Source organism: Anas acuta, chromosome 28, assembly GCF_963932015.1.
Source record: "Anas acuta chromosome 28, bAnaAcu1.1, whole genome shotgun sequence".
In the NCBI taxonomy this organism is placed as follows: Eukaryota; Metazoa; Chordata; class Aves; order Anseriformes; family Anatidae; genus Anas; species Anas acuta.
Window position 1 is genome coordinate 967,210 of NC_089006.1, and position 13,597 is coordinate 980,806.

Consider the following 13,597-nt stretch of genomic DNA (forward strand, 5'->3'; position numbering starts at 1 on the left):
GGAGGAGGAAGAGCGGCAGGACCCGGCAGGCTGGTCGGGCAGGGCGGTTTGGGGACGGGATCGGCGCGGAGACGCGTTGTGCGGACGCAGCACAGCAACACGTGCTCCCCAAGTTTCTTCCACCCCCCCCAAAAAAAAAATCTGCTTCTCTGGGGGGGCTGATGGACGTAGCCGGGTGCCTTCGGCCTCATCCTGCGCCCGCAGCGCCAAGCGGCAGCGCGACGGCCGGGAGCCCTGGGCCCCGCAGGCTGCTGAACAAAGGTCCCTTTGGCAGGGCTCCGAGAGCCCTGGGGACGCCCCAGCCTCTCCCTAATCCCCCCCTCGCCGGCCCCAACCCCTCCTCCTCCTCGCCCAGCGCCCGGCCGATAACAAAACCCCAGAAAAAAAACAACAAAACCGCCGCTGCCCTCCCGCCCCGCATCCCCCAGCGCCTGGCAACCGCCATTCAAAAGGGACACAAAGGGGACGCGGCGGCTGGGGACCACCAGCACCAGTTGATGGCAGAGGGGGGGATGAAACGGCCCCGTCACCCCCCAGGAACACAAGGGGCTTTCAGGGGCGCAGCCCACCCTTGTCCCCGAGGTGTCCCCAAAGTGCCTGGGTGACACAGGTGGCGGTCAGGGGCTTCCTGGGTGACACCTGAGCCGCTTTGCCTGCTCCGAGCTCTCGGCTGCGGGGCTGAGCCTGGGGGCCCCTTGCCTGACCCCACGTCCCCCCCCGGGGAGGATCGAGGGCCAGCTGCCACCCTGCAGCCCCCCTCTGTAGGGTCCCCGTCCCCTCTGTCCCCACCGCCGAGCCTGGTGGCAGCACCCCGGGGTGCTGGTGGCACCGTCGGGGACACGGCTGGGGGCTGGCGGGACGCGGGGAGGGCGCAGCAGGATGGGGCCGAGCCCTTTGTGCCGGGGGGAAACCTGAGATCCCGCAGGTAACGGGAGCCGGGGGGCCCCGGGAGGCAGGTGCCGAGGGTTTGGTGTCACCGTGAGGTTTGGTGTCACCGCGAGGTTTGGTGTCACCGCCGATCCCACGGAGCCACCCGGGAAGGCGCTGGCAGTGGGGAGCACCCCAAAATTGCTCCTGCCCCGTGCTGGCGGCTCCTTCCTCACCCCTACCTGTGGCCGGGCTCCACCTGCGGCACATTTTTTTGGCAGTTTCGGCCGCCGAGGCCGGATCCCGTCAGACCGGGCCCCCCCCAATTTGGCCCCGAGCACCCGGTGGGGGCGAGGAGCGGCCTCCCACGCCGCGGCCCCGCTTGGCCCCGAATCCCGGCCCCGCCGAGTGGCTTCACCCAAATCCCTTCCCCCAGCACGGCTCGCTCGGCCGAGGGGTGCAGGGTGGGGGATCCATCCCGAGCGGGGTGCCCGGTGCTCCCGGTGCTCCCGGTGCCACTCACCGAGGTACTCGGGGTCGACGCGGGGCGAGTAGAGGCCGAACTTGATGAAGATGGGGAGGACGAAGCCGACGCGCACCCACTCGATGACGTAGAGCGGCGGGCGGCTCTGGCGGGCACCCAGCAGGTCGCAGCCCAGCACCGCGCTGTCCCCGACGCGGCCCACCACGGCCCCGCTCGGCCCGCTGCCTGCACGGGGCACCGGGAGCACCGGGAACACCAGTAACACCAGTAACACCAGTGGCACCGGTAACACCGGTGGCACTGGGAGCACCGGTGGCACCGCGCCCCCTCCTCCCATCCCGTCCCTTCCCATCCCATCCCGTCTCACCCTGTCCGGTCCCATCCATCCCATCCCATCCCAGTCCCCGGTTCCCACCCCGGTCCCGGTTCCCGTTCCCGGTTCCCGGTGCCCTTACCCTCAGCCCCGGTGCCGGCGAGCAGGCTGAGGAAGGCCGCACGTAGCCACCACCGCATAGCCCAGCTCCCGGCCCGCTGCTCCCGGTGGCGGCGGGGGACAGGCGGCCACCGAGGGGCGGGCGGGGAGATCACCGGGCACCGGCGACCGGTTACCGGCTGCCACCGGGGGGTCAAGGCCGGAGCTCGGCAGGGCTCGGCCGGGCTGCCCGCGGCGCTCTGGCCCCGGCCGGGGGGCGCTGGGGGCTCCTCATGCCCGCCCCGGGCCCCGCGGCTCCGCTCCGCGCCCCGCGCCGCCGCCACCGGGCGGCCGCCGCCAAAGCCACGGTGGTGGGCGGGGCTTGGGCAGGCCCCGCCCCGCCGCGCTGCCGATTGGCTGTCGGCTCGGCAACCGGCGGCCAATAGCGAGGCGGGGAGGGGAGGAGGGGACGCGGGGGGTGATGGGAGGTGTAGTTCTGGGGGTGGGGATGGGGATGGAGGGGACAGGGGACAGGGGACAGGGGTGGGTGACACGGGGTGGGACACGGGTGGGTGACATTGGTGGGTGATAGGTGGGTGACACGGGTGTGGACACCAGTGTAGGACATGGGTGTGTGACACTGGTGGGTGACACCAGTGGGTGGCACTGGTGTGGGACACTGATGGGTGACACTGGTGGGTGACACTGGTGGGTGACACTGGTGGGTGACATTGGTGGGTGACACGGGTGAGTGACACTGGTGGGTGACATTGGTGGGTGACACTGATGGGTGACACTGGTGGGTGACACGGGTGAGTGACACTGGTGGGTGACATTGGTGGGTGACACTGATGGGTGACACTGGTGGGTGACATTGGTGGGTGACATTGGTGAGTGACACGGGTGTGGGACACCAGTGTAGGAAATGGGTGGGTGACACTGGTGTGGGACACTGATGTGTGGTGGGTGACACTGGTGTGTGACTGGTGTGGGACACTGGTGTGGGATGTGGGTGCGGGACACTGGTATATGACACTGGTGGGTCACAGGTGTGTGACATGGGTGTAGGACATGGCTGAGTGATACTGGTGTAGGACCCTGGTGGGTGACACTGGAGTGTGACACTGGTGGGTGCCATGCTGTGCCACACCACGTCCAGCCCCGTGCCAGGGACCCCCCCACATGCCACCCCATGACACACCCGTGACTGTCCCCACCCCAGGGCTCTCCCCGTGCCCTCTCGCACCCCGGCCGTCACCCCTCTAATCCCCTCCTCACCCCGTCCCCTACGGCCACCGGAGCCGTGTCCCCAGCCCGCGGGGCTGAGCCGGAGCTGGGCCGCCCGCCAGCCCCGGGGGCTCTGCTACTGGGGGCACTGGTGTGGGGTCACCCCCCTGTGTCCCGGCCCCCCCGGTGCTGCCCAGCCAAGCGTTGCCGTGCCGGGTCCCTCTTGGCGTCACCGCTCGGGGACATTGGTGCTGAGCCCCCCATCCCGACCCCATCCCCGGGACGGGGGTCCTCCCGTGCCCCCCTTTCGGCCAGTCCCGGCGCGGCCCCCGGCGCACGGGAGACTATTAAGGCCAGAGCTAAAGTGAGATTTGTTCAAGGCAGTAATTCTGCGGGTAAGCTGCTTTCCGGCACCTCGCAGCCCCATGGGAGTCCTGCGGCTCCCTGGGCTTAGGCGCCGTGGTTGGACCTCGCTGCCCCGTCCCCGTCCCCTTTCGTGTCCCCAAATCCTCCACGCGGGGCCCTTCCCCCTCCCATCTCGCCCCAGCCGCTCGTGTCCCGGGATGGGGCCAGGCAGATGGGTGACCCCAAATGTCCCTTGTCCCCACATGGGGCCATGGTGTCACCCACGGGGGACAGACACGGATGGTCCCCGAGTCCCCAACCTGGGGTGCAGGGTGGCACCGAGGGCAGCTCTGTGCCACTTTGGGGTGCCCGCGTCCCCACAGCCACCCTCCTCCCATCCCTGCTGGCTCCCAACCACCCCAAGCCACCACCCTCGTGTGTCGTTTCTGAGGGACGATGATGGCATTTTGGGGTCTCAGGGGGATATCTGGGGACACTGGGGCTGCCTGGTGGAGGTGACAGCCCCCCAGAGCCCCCCCAACCTTCCCAGTGGGGGCCGTGCTGGCACCCGGCGCGTGCCGGGCGCTCCCGGCCATGTGCCCCATGCACAGGAATGGGGACGGTGACGCTTCTGGCACTCCGGATTTAAGTGCCACCAAGGTTAGGAGCAGCTGAGAAGAGATTTTCAGGATTGGGCTTTTGGACGGAGATGCCTAAATTCCAGCTAAGCTCCCGTTTAAGCGTCCACGTCCCGGGCCGGCCCTGGGGCGCTGACGTGGCCGCACGGCATCGCCGTTTTGGCGAGCGACCAGCTCCGGGGCTTGTGGGGTTGAGACCTGGGACGGGGTCCCCGCAGCACCTCAGGGTGCAGCCGCAGGGTGTCCCCAAACCTGGGGCGCCCCGAGGAGGCTGTCGGGGGATGCCTGGGGACGGAGGTTCGGTGCCGTGGCGTTAGGGGATGGCACCAGGTCGCCTGGATAGCTGGCGCAGGGGGGTTGCAGCAGGGGTTGTGTTCGAACCACGAGGTGGAAAGAAGCCACCGAAAAGTCCTTTAATGAGGGGGACATGGGGTGGATGGTGGCACCGCAGGGATGGGCAAGGCTCCCCCAGGACATCAGGGCGAGCATCTCCTTCCACCTCCATCCGGCACACGCTGCTCGGGGAGAAACTCCAGCTCACGCCTCCTCGGGGTCCCTTCCAACGCTGTGCGGCGAGGCAGATCCGTGCAAAATTTGGGTTTTCAGACCCCACAGCCGTGGCTCTGCGGCACAGGAACCCCCCCGGGGGGGTGAGGGGGGGGCTGCACCTACCTGAGGTGCTGGTGGAACTGGATGACGGCTTCCTCCTGCTCCCGCGTCTCGATGGAGCCCGGCCGCAGCCTGCGGATCTCCCGGATGGCGGCGGCGCCGCTCAGCGCCCGCGCCTTCACCAGGTAGCAGGCCAGCAGCGTGCCCGTGCGCCCGTGGCCCAGCAGACAGTGCACCGCCACCGCCTGGCCGGCACAGCCGTGAGGGCCTCGCCTGCCACTCAGTGTCACCTCCACCCTGGTGTCACCTCTACCCTGGTGTCACCTACACCTTGGTGTCACCTCACTCTTGGTGTCACCTTCACCTTGGTGTCACCTCCCGTTTGGTGTCACCTCTATCTTGGAGTCACCTCCCTCTCGGTGTCACCTACACCTTGGTGTCACCTCCCTCTCGGTGTCACCTACACCTTGGTGTCACCTCTCTCTTGGTGTCACCTATACCTTGGTGCTACCTCCATTTTGGTGTCACTTCCCTCTCGGTGTCACCTATACCTTGGCATCACCTCCTGCTGGTGTCACCTCAACCTTGGTGTCACTTACAACTTGGTGTCACCTCTACATTGGTGTCACCTCCACCTTGGCATCACCTCCCTTTTGGTGTCACCTCCACCTTGGTGCCACCTACACCTTGGTGTTACCTCCATCCTGGTGTCACCACCCCATACCGCTGCCACCTGCATCACCCCCTGGGCATCACCCCCTGGGCATCACCCCCTGGGCATCACCTCCCTCCTGGTGCCACCTCCCCCCCGGTGTCACCTCCCTCCTGGTGCCACCCCCTTGCTGTCACCCCCTTCGGGCCGTACCTCCCCACGCCCGTTGGCCTCCTCCACCAGCTGCAGGAAGCTCTGGATCTGCCCGGGGGTCGGGGGGCTGAAGTCGGGCACGCGGATCCGATGGAGCTGCACCGCGGGGCAGCAGCCGTGGTGGGGGGGGGGCCGCTCCGACAGGGACACCAGGTGCCGCACGCCCTGGCCCAGCAGGAACCGGTAATGCCCCGGTTCCCGCGGCATCGCCAGCCCCGCCAGCCGCCCCTCCGCCACCCACGAGAAGTTGGGGGGCTCCACCATCACCTGCGGGGACCGGCACCGGGGACCAGAGATGCCACGTGCCCTGGGGAGGGGGCTGGGATGGGGAACCCTGGTCAAAATCTGGGGACCCCCCTGGCCATGACCCCCCAGCACCACAGGGACGGGACCCCCAGGTTATGCCCCCTAGGACCCTCCAGACAGACCCCAAGATCCCAAGCCAGGAGCCCAGAGCAGGGCCCCACAGGACCCCCCCAGACCCCAATCAGGCTCCCTAGGACCCCCTGGCCATGACCCCCCAGCACCACAGGGCCGGGCCCCCCAGGCTGTGCCCCCTAGGACCCCCCAGACAGACCCCAAAATCCCAGGCCAGGCCCCCCAGGCCCCTCAGGCCCCCAACCAAGATCCCTAGGACCCCCCCCACCCCAGGCCCCCAACACCCCTAACCCAGACCCCCCCAGGACCCCCAGCCGGGCCCCTCAGACCCCCCTGACCATGCTCTCTGGGCCCCCCCAGCCCCCCAAACTCCTGCCCCCCCCCCCCCCCCCCAAACCCCCAGGCCAACCTCCGCCAGCCCCCCCGCCACCCCCCGCAGCCCCCCGGGCCGGCTCCCCCCGAACCCCCCGGACCCCCCCAACCAGGCCCAGCCCCCCCAGCCCCCCCGGACCCCCTCCCGGACCCCTTTTTGCTTATTCCGGCCCCAAAAGGGCCCGTGCCCCCCTCGCCCCCCCCCGCTACGCACAGGCCCGCCCCCGCCGCAGGCCCGGCCCCGCGGCCTGCTCCGACCGGGGGCCCCCGCACCGGGCCCGGCCCCCTCCGGAACGGCCCCGGGACCCCCCCAGCGCCCCCCCCCCCAGCGCCCCCCCCCCCCCGGGCTCCGCCGTACCGGGGAGGCCGCTCGGGGGGGGGGGTGGCGGAGCCGGGGCCCGGAAGCGGCTGCAGGGAGCGGAGCCGGCACCGGGAGGCGGCGGCGGCGGTGCCGGGGCTGCAGTGACCCGGGGGGGGGCACCGGAGCTGCCCCCCCCAAGGGTCACCGGGACACCGGGACTGACCCCCCCGGGACACCGGGACACTGGGGCTGCCCCCCCCCCCCCAGTTGCCCCCTCCCGGTGCTTTGCCCCCACCCTGCTGCCATCTCCGTCTCCCCCCCCCCCCTCCCGTCCCCTTGTCCCCAACCTCGGTGGCCCCCCCAGGTTGGGAAGCCCCTGCTCAGCCCTGCTCCATTCGTACTCATGGAGGGGACACACCTCTCCTGTGGCCCCCCCAGGGATAAAATCCTCCATGGCCGCTGCTGCTTTTCAACCCCGTTTCTTCATTTATTTGGTGCTGGGCGGTTACACGGCGGTGATGGGGAGGGGGACATGGGGACATGGGGATGGGGACATTGGGACGGGGATGGGGACATTGGGATGGGGTTATTGGGATGGGGATATTGGGATAGGGATATTGGGATAGGGACATGGGGATGGGGACATTGGGATAGGGACGGGGATATTGGGGTGGGGATATTGGGATGGGGACACGGGGATGGGGACACGGGGACATGGGGACACACGACCCCGGTGGCAATCACAGCCCACTCAGGGCAGGGCAGGGCTGGCCCTGGGGTCACCCTTGAGGTACACCTTGCCGTGGATCTTGTAGGGCAAATTCCTCCAGCCGAAGATGGGGGTGGGCGAGGGGGTGTTGTACATGGCGGCCCCCACCTCCCCGGTGGTCAGCTCCCTGTCCCACATGTAGACGTCCGAGATCTCCCCCACGAAGGAGTGACGGGCTTTGAAGCCCCCCCCGAAGGTATCCTGCTCCTGCCCCAGCAGGATCACGGCCTCGGCGCCCACCGCGTAGCCCTGCTGCAGCCCCTTGCGGGGCCAGGCCTTCCCGTTGAGCCAGAAGCGCACGATGCCGGTGGGGGACTCCCAGCTGGCGCAGACGTGCTCGCTCCCCAAAAAGCTCTCGGGGACGCGGAAGGTGACGGACTTGCCCCCCACGTGGAAGCGGTACTCGGTGGGTTTGGGCTTGAAGAGGAGGATCTCGTCGTCCTGCGTCTCGGTGGCGTAGGAGAAGAGGCTGTGGGGCCGCGTGAGGTCCGTGTAGGAGCGCAGGCACACGGTGAAGTTGAGCAGCGGCTGCTCCGGCTTCGCCCGCAGCACCACGTAGGAGTCCTTGGTCTCCCACGGGAACACGAACACTTGGTTCACCAGGTCTGGGAGAGGGGACAAAGAGGGGGCTGCTCCTGGCACCGGGATGGCATCCGGCCAGATCCCCCCGGGGGGAACGGGGTCGTGAAATGGCAGCAAGGAGGGCACCGCCAGACCCCGGGGTGGCCTCCACCACCAGAAAAAGGGTGACCTCCACCACCAAACCCAAGGGTGGCCTCCACCACCAGATCTAGAAGTGGCCTCTGCCATCAGACCTCAGGGTGGCCTCCACTGGCGTTGCATCCCCGCTGCCTTCCCCCCCTGCTGCACCCTCCACCCCATCCCCTCTCCCCGTGGGACCCGGGGGGGCTCCTGATGCAGCCCCTCCACCCCTACCTTCCAGGGCAGCGAGGCCGAAGAGCCCTGCAAGGACGAGGAGGCGGAGCTGCGGTGTCCCCATGTCCCCACGCACCCCCCGAACCCAGGCACCGGCACCGCTGTGGGGGACGAGGGGGACCCGGGAGCCACCGTGCTGCATCCCCGGGGGCCGAAACCCTCCCTGGGTGGGAAGCAGAGCGCTGTGGTGTGATGTCTGCCCCCAACCTTTGTCACCAAGTGCTTGGGGACGTTGACCGCTGCGGGGATGTTTGCTGAACGCCTTTGGGGACGGGTTTGCTTCAGGGGCCGTGGCCCCAGCGAGCTGGCGGGGAGCCTGGGGACATGCGTGGGGACAGGGGACGTGGCCCCGGGGGCTTGCCCTGAGCCCCGTGTGCCCATCCCAAATCATTCCTGCTATTCCAGGTGTGTGCCGGCCCCATGGATCCGTGCCCTTTGGTTACTGCTACAGCCCCCTGACACATCCCACAGCCCTGAGGAGCTTCCCAAAGCCCCCCCAGCCCCCCTTTAACCCCCCACATCCCCAGGAATTTATTTCTGCTCACGCCCATCCCCTCAGCCTCGCACGGAGAAGCTCTCGTGTTGCTGCTGGTGTATTTGATTTATTTATAATACTGGAAGGGGATGAAATTGGGTGTCAGTGGCCCCACTGACAGCACGAGGGGGGCGTCGGGCAGGGAAGGGGCACCCCTGGGTGACTCTGCCAGGCACAAGGGGACAGCGAGGGGACAGCGGGGGCTGAGGTGGGCTCTCAGCGCCCCAGAACCTCCCGGAGCCGCGGTTTCACCACCACGTCCCCCTTGGTTTCGTAGCTCAAGCTCCTCCAGGCCAGCAGGGCGGGCGGCAGGCGCAGGGACTGGTAGCTGGCTCGCATCTTGTCTGGGGACAGCCCCGTGTCCCACAGGTGGACGTCGGCCAGCTCGCCTGTGAAGGAGTTGTAGACGTCGAAGCCCCCCCCGAAGGCATCCTGCTCCTGCCCCAGCATGATCACGGCCTCGGCGCCCACCGCGTAGCCCCGCTGCAGCCCCTTGCGGGGCCAGGGCTTCCCGTTGAGCCAAAATTCGGCGATGCCGGTGGCCGACTCCCAGCTGGCGCAGACGTGCTCCCAGTCCCCGCGGCTCTCGGGGACGCGGAAGGTGACGGACTTGCCCCCCACGTAGAAGCGGTACTCGGTGGGTTTGGGTTTGAAGAGGAGGATCTCGTTGTCCTGCGCCTTGGTGGCGTAGGAGAAGAGGCTGTGGGGCCGCGTGAGGTCCGTGTAGGAGCGCAGGCACACGGTGAAGTTGAGCAGCGGCTGCTCCGGCTTCGCCCGCAGCACCACGTAGGCATCGCTGGGGTCGGTCCGAAAAACGAACACCTTTCGGTAGAGGTCTGGGGGGGGGGTGACAGAAGGGATGCGGTGGTCTCAGAGCCTACCCCCCCTGTGGGATGTCCCCGCTGTGCCTTTGGTGCTCCAGCATCCCCCAAAAGGCTCCCAGAGCTGGTTGGGGGCGTCGGATGGGGCTGAGCCACCGCGGTGTCCCCAGGGATGGGGATCTGGATGGGACCCCCTTGGCTGCCCCACCTGCCATGTTCCCACACCCCAGGGCTCTTCGCTCCCTGCTCCTCACCCCGCTGCCAGCCCTGGTCCCCCCGCTGTCCCCCTACCTTCCTGGGCGGTGACACCGCTGAGGCCAGCGAGGACGGCGAGCCACAGCCGCAGGCTGCCCATGGTGCTGGGTGCGGCGGTGGGTGCTGGCACCCAGGGGTTTATCGGCTGCCCTGGGTGGGAGGGAAGCGGCGTCCCCCAATCCCAGCAGCCTGGCACGGCCCGGAGGGGGCAATTTCACGCTGTCATGGGGCCACGAGGCCCTGCGTCACCGCCGGCACGGGGCTCCCCTGGAGCCGTGCCCTGGGCGCGTGCCCCCGTGCATCTTCGGGCCACCGCAACCCCGGGGAAAACTTCCCAAATTTGAGCCCAAAGGCACCCATTGTCCCTCGTCTGCGGCTCTTGGCCACGTCCCTGGGCTCTGCTGGCCCCATCCCTGCATCGAGGCCAAAGGGACGGAGGCTGGGACCGGAGCCGTGGGCAGCAGGTGGCAGAAGAAACCGCGGCAAACCCGAGAGGCTGAGGGTCTGCTGCAGCCTTGGTGTCCTCCGAGGGTGTCTGAGCATCCTCCAAGGGGCTGAGCGTCCTCCCAGGGTGTCCATGTGTCCTCCCAGGGTGTCCGTGTGTCCTCCTCGGAGGGTGGTTGAGGCTGGGGGTCAGTCTGATCAGGGAGCGGGGGGATTTCAGTGCTGTGGGGATGGCCGGAGGGATGCACGAGGATCCAAACCCGTCCCCAAACACCCCCGGGGCAGCCTGAGACATGGCATGAAGGCACTGGAGGAACCGGGGGGGGGCTGCGTGGGGGCAAATTGGGCTCGGCAATGAAGGTGCAGGGCTGGGGGGGGGGAGGTCCGGGCTTGGGGAGCGAAACCAGGCTGCACCCGGCTGCGGGCGCCCAACCCCTTTTTGGGCTCAATCTCCCTTATTTTAACAGGGACACCCCCAGCCCCTCGGGGGGCAGATGCTGGGTGCTGGTCCCTGGGGGTGGCTGGGCCCCCCCGGTGCCTTTCCCTGCTCTCCCCCCGCCCCGAGCTGCTCCAGCTCCTTGCCAGGCTCTTTGGCACCCGCGCGCCTCGTGACCGTGGCCATCCCTAATGGGAATGGATGAGCCCTGGCCAAACGCCTCCGGCGCCTGACATAAATCACCCGGCTTCCTGCTAACGACCCGGGGAGAGCGGCTCCAGCCTCGTTAACGTCTCCCCCTAATTTGAAGGCACGAGGAGCGGCCGGAGGTGATGGATGTCGCTGCAAAGCCAGCGCTCACTGGGGCCGGGCATCCTCAGGAAGCGCTGCCCCGTCCTGCCCGGTCCCCCAGGGCCTCATCCCGGCCACCTCCGTGCCCAGCAGCTTTCACTGGAAGCTGACGGCGTGGGCAGCAGCAGGGGAGGGTGAGGATGGGTGTGGAGCACGGGTTTTGGGGACCCCCCCTCATCCCATTAAAGCAGGCCCCGTGTACAGCTTTGGCAGACTCATTTATTGCAGATAACCTCCCCTGGGTGATCACAGACGGGGCGTTCATCTCGGCTTGTGGGGAGAGAGCCAATAACCCCCCGTCGGTGCGCCCGTGGGGATAAATAAAACCCCGCTGCCGCTGCCCTGTCTGCTGGGGCTGACCCCTCCCAGGGGGCTGCGGGCACCCCGGGGACACGGCCGTTGTGCAAATCGGGGTGTCTGGCCCCAAACGGGGTGGCTGTGGGTGCTGAGAGCACAGTGATGACCCCCAAAAAGGAGCACGATGGAGCTGGTGGCCACGCTGAGGCTTTCTCTTGGCTCTGCTGGTGGTCACAGGTCAGGAGGGGAGGGTGCTGGGGGGACAATGCCACCCATGGGGGGCGGAGGACCAACGTCACACACGGAGAACTGGGCTTTGCCAGCTCCCTGGGGATGGTGCCGGGGTCCAGCTGCTGTTTTTGGGGTGCCGGGGGTGCTCAGAAGCCGCCGTCAGCGTCCACCTTGCGGTGGCAGAGCCCGGTGGCCAGCAGCACGGCGGGCGCCAGGCAGCAGTGCAGCACCCCCAGCGCCTCGCACAGCCCCAGGGCGTAATCAAACCTCTCGAAGATGCTGCAGGTGTACCGCAGCACCTCGGCGTACAGGAGGAAATCCACGGCCAGCCCCACGCCATAGGGCACCCAGAACACAAAGAAAAGCCAGCTCGCTCCAAGCCCGGACCCCCAGCCCCCTCCTCGCCCCACGCGGACCAGCGTGGCCACCAGCAGCACGGCCGGCAGCAGCAGGAAGACGCAGAGGCACGAAGCCAGGTGCAGCAGGTAGACGGGCGAGAAGACGTCGACGTTTCGGTGGATGCAGCTCGTCTCCGGAGCCGCCACCGTGCCGCCGGCGAGCGCGGCCGGCACGGCCAGCAGCAGCGCCCCGAGCCAGATGCATGCAGCCAGGCGCTGGCTGCGGGGCTCCCAGTGGCTCCAGACGCCGCTGCAGCACCCGCTGGCCACCAGCAGCCCCTGGGCGAAGACGCTGCAGTGCCACAGCAGCTGGGTGACCTTGCAAGCCCCCGCGCCCAGCCGCCAGCCCTGCACGATGCCCGCCGCCACCGCCGGCAGCAGCGCGGCGAAGAGCCCGGTCGCCACCGCCAGTTGGGCCACCAGGGCTCGGTGGCACGGCCACGCGTGGGGACGCTTGGCCAAGGCCACCAGCAGCGCGCCGGTGGCCAGGGCGGCGGCGACGCAGGTGGTGGCCAGGAAAGCGGGGGCTGCGCGCTGGAAGAAGGGGCAGTAGGCGTTGTGGCAGGGCTCGGAGGAGGAGTAGTCCATCAGGTAGTCCTCGTCGGTGGTGAAGTTGCCCAGGAGGTCCAGCAGGTCCACGAAGGTTTCATTTTGCAGGACTTTGGGGCTCTGAGAGGGAGATTGGGGGGGTGTCAGGTGCCCCCACGGCTGTGGGATGGCACCCGAAATGTCCCCTTTGATGGCCGGGGGGGGTTTGTCCTGCTCTGGAGCTGCCACCCACGTGTGTGTGGGGACGGCTGGCGCATCCGCCTGCGGCATTTATCGGGGAGGGACACCCTGGGCGCAGGGGTCTGCCCAGTGCTGATACCTCGGGGCTGTGGGCTTGGCCACAAGGTGCAGGAAAACCCAAATTTCCTCACAGCCTCCGAGGTTGGTGCGAAGCCAATGGTGCTGTCTGTAAGTGAGCATGTCCCAGCTCCGAAACTCAGCACCCTGCACCCACCAGGGCTGGGGGAGATGGGCAGGGACACTGGGGGTGCTGGGAGGTGCTGGGGCAGTGCAGGAAGGGAAAAGCTCAGCAGACGTGGGGAAAAGCTGGAAGCGGGCTCACCTCGAGATGCTTCTCTTTGAAATTCAGAGAAAACCACCCGCTCCGAGCACCCGGCAGGATGGGAAAGGGGTGGAAGGGAGGCGGGGGAAGCAGCGGGGCAGGGAGAAGCACTCACCACTGGGATGCAGTTGCCCATGATGTGTCCCCCGGGCTGTTAACTGCTCCTCCAGGCGCTGCGAGGGGTGGCTCAGCTCGGCCACGCGTGCTCGCCGGTGGGCACCGTGCGCCCTTGCACGCCGGTGCACGCTCACCCACGCGCGCTCTCCAGTGGGTGCTGCGCACGCTGGCGCACGCGTTCCTGCTCGCTCCTGCTCCTCCGGCTCCACGGGGATGAAGGACTGCGGGGCCGAGATAAGGGCTGCCTCTGATAACTGCTCCCTCCCCACCTTGGCTGGGGAGGCCGGGGTGAATGTTCAGGACGCCAGGAGCGAAGGAAACGGGCGGCCACCGCTGCCGGTAAAACCCATGAGCTGCCAGCGTGATCATTTCTCGAGCAGGAAATGATAATTTCTTGG

The 13,597-nt window shown here is 68.2% G+C and overlaps 5 protein-coding genes across 7 annotated transcripts in view; all 5 read right to left on the reverse strand.

The window, feature by feature from the left end:
* The window catches only part of IGSF9 (immunoglobulin superfamily member 9), a 15,316-nt gene extending 13,204 nt beyond the window's left edge, over positions 1–2,112 (reverse strand). Inside the window, 2 exon segments of the mRNA XM_068662771.1 lie at positions 1,391–1,576; positions 1,807–2,112. Coding sequence (XP_068518872.1) covers positions 1,391–1,576; positions 1,807–1,864 — 244 coding nt within the window. The 5' untranslated portion in view covers positions 1,865–2,112.
* Positions 2,113–4,372: 2,260 nt separating this feature from the next.
* On the reverse strand, positions 4,373–6,072 carry DUSP23 (dual specificity phosphatase 23). 3 transcript variants are annotated; one of them, XR_011090241.1, is made up of 5 exons: positions 5,246–5,260; positions 5,167–5,211; positions 4,941–5,116; positions 4,646–4,889; positions 4,373–4,538 (listed from the first exon to the last, which is right to left on the reverse strand). XR_011090241.1 is itself a non-coding variant. In XM_068662967.1 (3 exons), exons 1-3 carry the CDS (start codon positions 5,709–5,711, stop codon positions 4,511–4,513), a joined length of 474 nt encoding a protein of 157 aa, XP_068519068.1. In that variant the 5' UTR covers positions 5,712–6,066; the 3' UTR covers positions 4,373–4,510. The 3 variants fall into 3 exon arrangements, 2 of the variants coding, with proteins under 2 accessions (XP_068519068.1, XP_068519069.1); XM_068662967.1 differs by lacking the exons at positions 4,941–5,116; positions 5,167–5,211; positions 5,246–5,260 and adding an exon at positions 5,448–6,066 and having other exon boundaries at positions 4,646–4,827; XM_068662968.1 differs by lacking the exons at positions 4,373–4,538; positions 4,941–5,116; positions 5,167–5,211; positions 5,246–5,260 and adding an exon at positions 5,448–6,072 and having other exon boundaries at positions 4,642–4,827.
* An 889-nt stretch (positions 6,073–6,961) lies between these two features.
* LOC137845709 (serum amyloid P-component-like) lies at positions 6,962–8,430 on the reverse strand. Its single transcript, XM_068663128.1, has 2 exons — positions 8,204–8,430; positions 6,962–7,872 (listed from the first exon to the last, which is right to left on the reverse strand). The coding sequence occupies exons 1-2, from the start codon at positions 8,343–8,345 to the stop codon at positions 7,250–7,252; spliced, it is 765 nt and encodes a 254-aa protein (XP_068519229.1). The 5' UTR covers positions 8,346–8,430; the 3' UTR covers positions 6,962–7,249.
* A 355-nt stretch (positions 8,431–8,785) lies between these two features.
* Positions 8,786–10,005, reverse strand: LOC137845519 (serum amyloid P-component-like). The gene is made up of 2 exons (XM_068662770.1): positions 9,851–10,005; positions 8,786–9,574 (listed from the first exon to the last, which is right to left on the reverse strand). Exons 1-2 carry the CDS (start codon positions 9,912–9,914, stop codon positions 8,955–8,957), a joined length of 684 nt encoding a protein of 227 aa, XP_068518871.1. The 5' UTR covers positions 9,915–10,005; the 3' UTR covers positions 8,786–8,954.
* Positions 10,006–11,252: 1,247 nt separating this feature from the next.
* ACKR1 (atypical chemokine receptor 1 (Duffy blood group)) lies at positions 11,253–13,567 on the reverse strand. Its single transcript, XM_068662769.1, has 2 exons — positions 13,198–13,567; positions 11,253–12,640 (listed from the first exon to the last, which is right to left on the reverse strand). Exons 1-2 carry the CDS (start codon positions 13,216–13,218, stop codon positions 11,720–11,722), a joined length of 942 nt encoding a protein of 313 aa, XP_068518870.1. The 5' UTR covers positions 13,219–13,567; the 3' UTR covers positions 11,253–11,719.
* Between the last annotated feature and the right edge of the window lie 30 nt (positions 13,568–13,597).

Bases quoted from the DNA above. Each gene is read 5' to 3' on its own strand.
- DUSP23 (XM_068662967.1), bottom strand. From the start codon at position 5,711: ATGGTGGAGCCCCCCAACTTCTCGTGGGTGGCGGAGGGGCGGCTGGCG. The intron at 4,828-5,447 runs GTACGGCCCGAA...TGTGCCGGCCAG, and splicing joins AGGCCAACGGGCGTGGGGAG to GCGGTGGCGGTGCACTGTCT. The intron at 4,539-4,645 runs GTAGGTGCAGCC...CTCGCCGCACAG, and splicing joins CAGTTCCACCAGCACCTCAG to CGTTGGAAGGGACCCCGAGG.
- LOC137845709 (XM_068663128.1), bottom strand. From the start codon at position 8,345: ATGCAGCACGGTGGCTCCCGGGTCCCCCTCGTCCCCCACAGCGGTGCC. The intron at 7,873-8,203 runs GTAGGGGTGGAG...CCCCTCTCCCAG, and splicing joins CGGCCTCGCTGCCCTGGAAG to ACCTGGTGAACCAAGTGTTC.
- LOC137845519 (XM_068662770.1), bottom strand. From the start codon at position 9,914: ATGGGCAGCCTGCGGCTGTGGCTCGCCGTCCTCGCTGGCCTCAGCGGT. The intron at 9,575-9,850 runs GTAGGGGGACAG...CCCCCCCCCCAG, and splicing joins CGGTGTCACCGCCCAGGAAG to ACCTCTACCGAAAGGTGTTC.
- ACKR1 (XM_068662769.1), bottom strand. From the start codon at position 13,218: ATGGGCAACTGCATCCCAGTG. The intron at 12,641-13,197 runs GTGAGTGCTTCT...TCTCCCTCTCAG, and splicing joins TGGGCAACTGCATCCCAGTG to AGCCCCAAAGTCCTGCAAAA.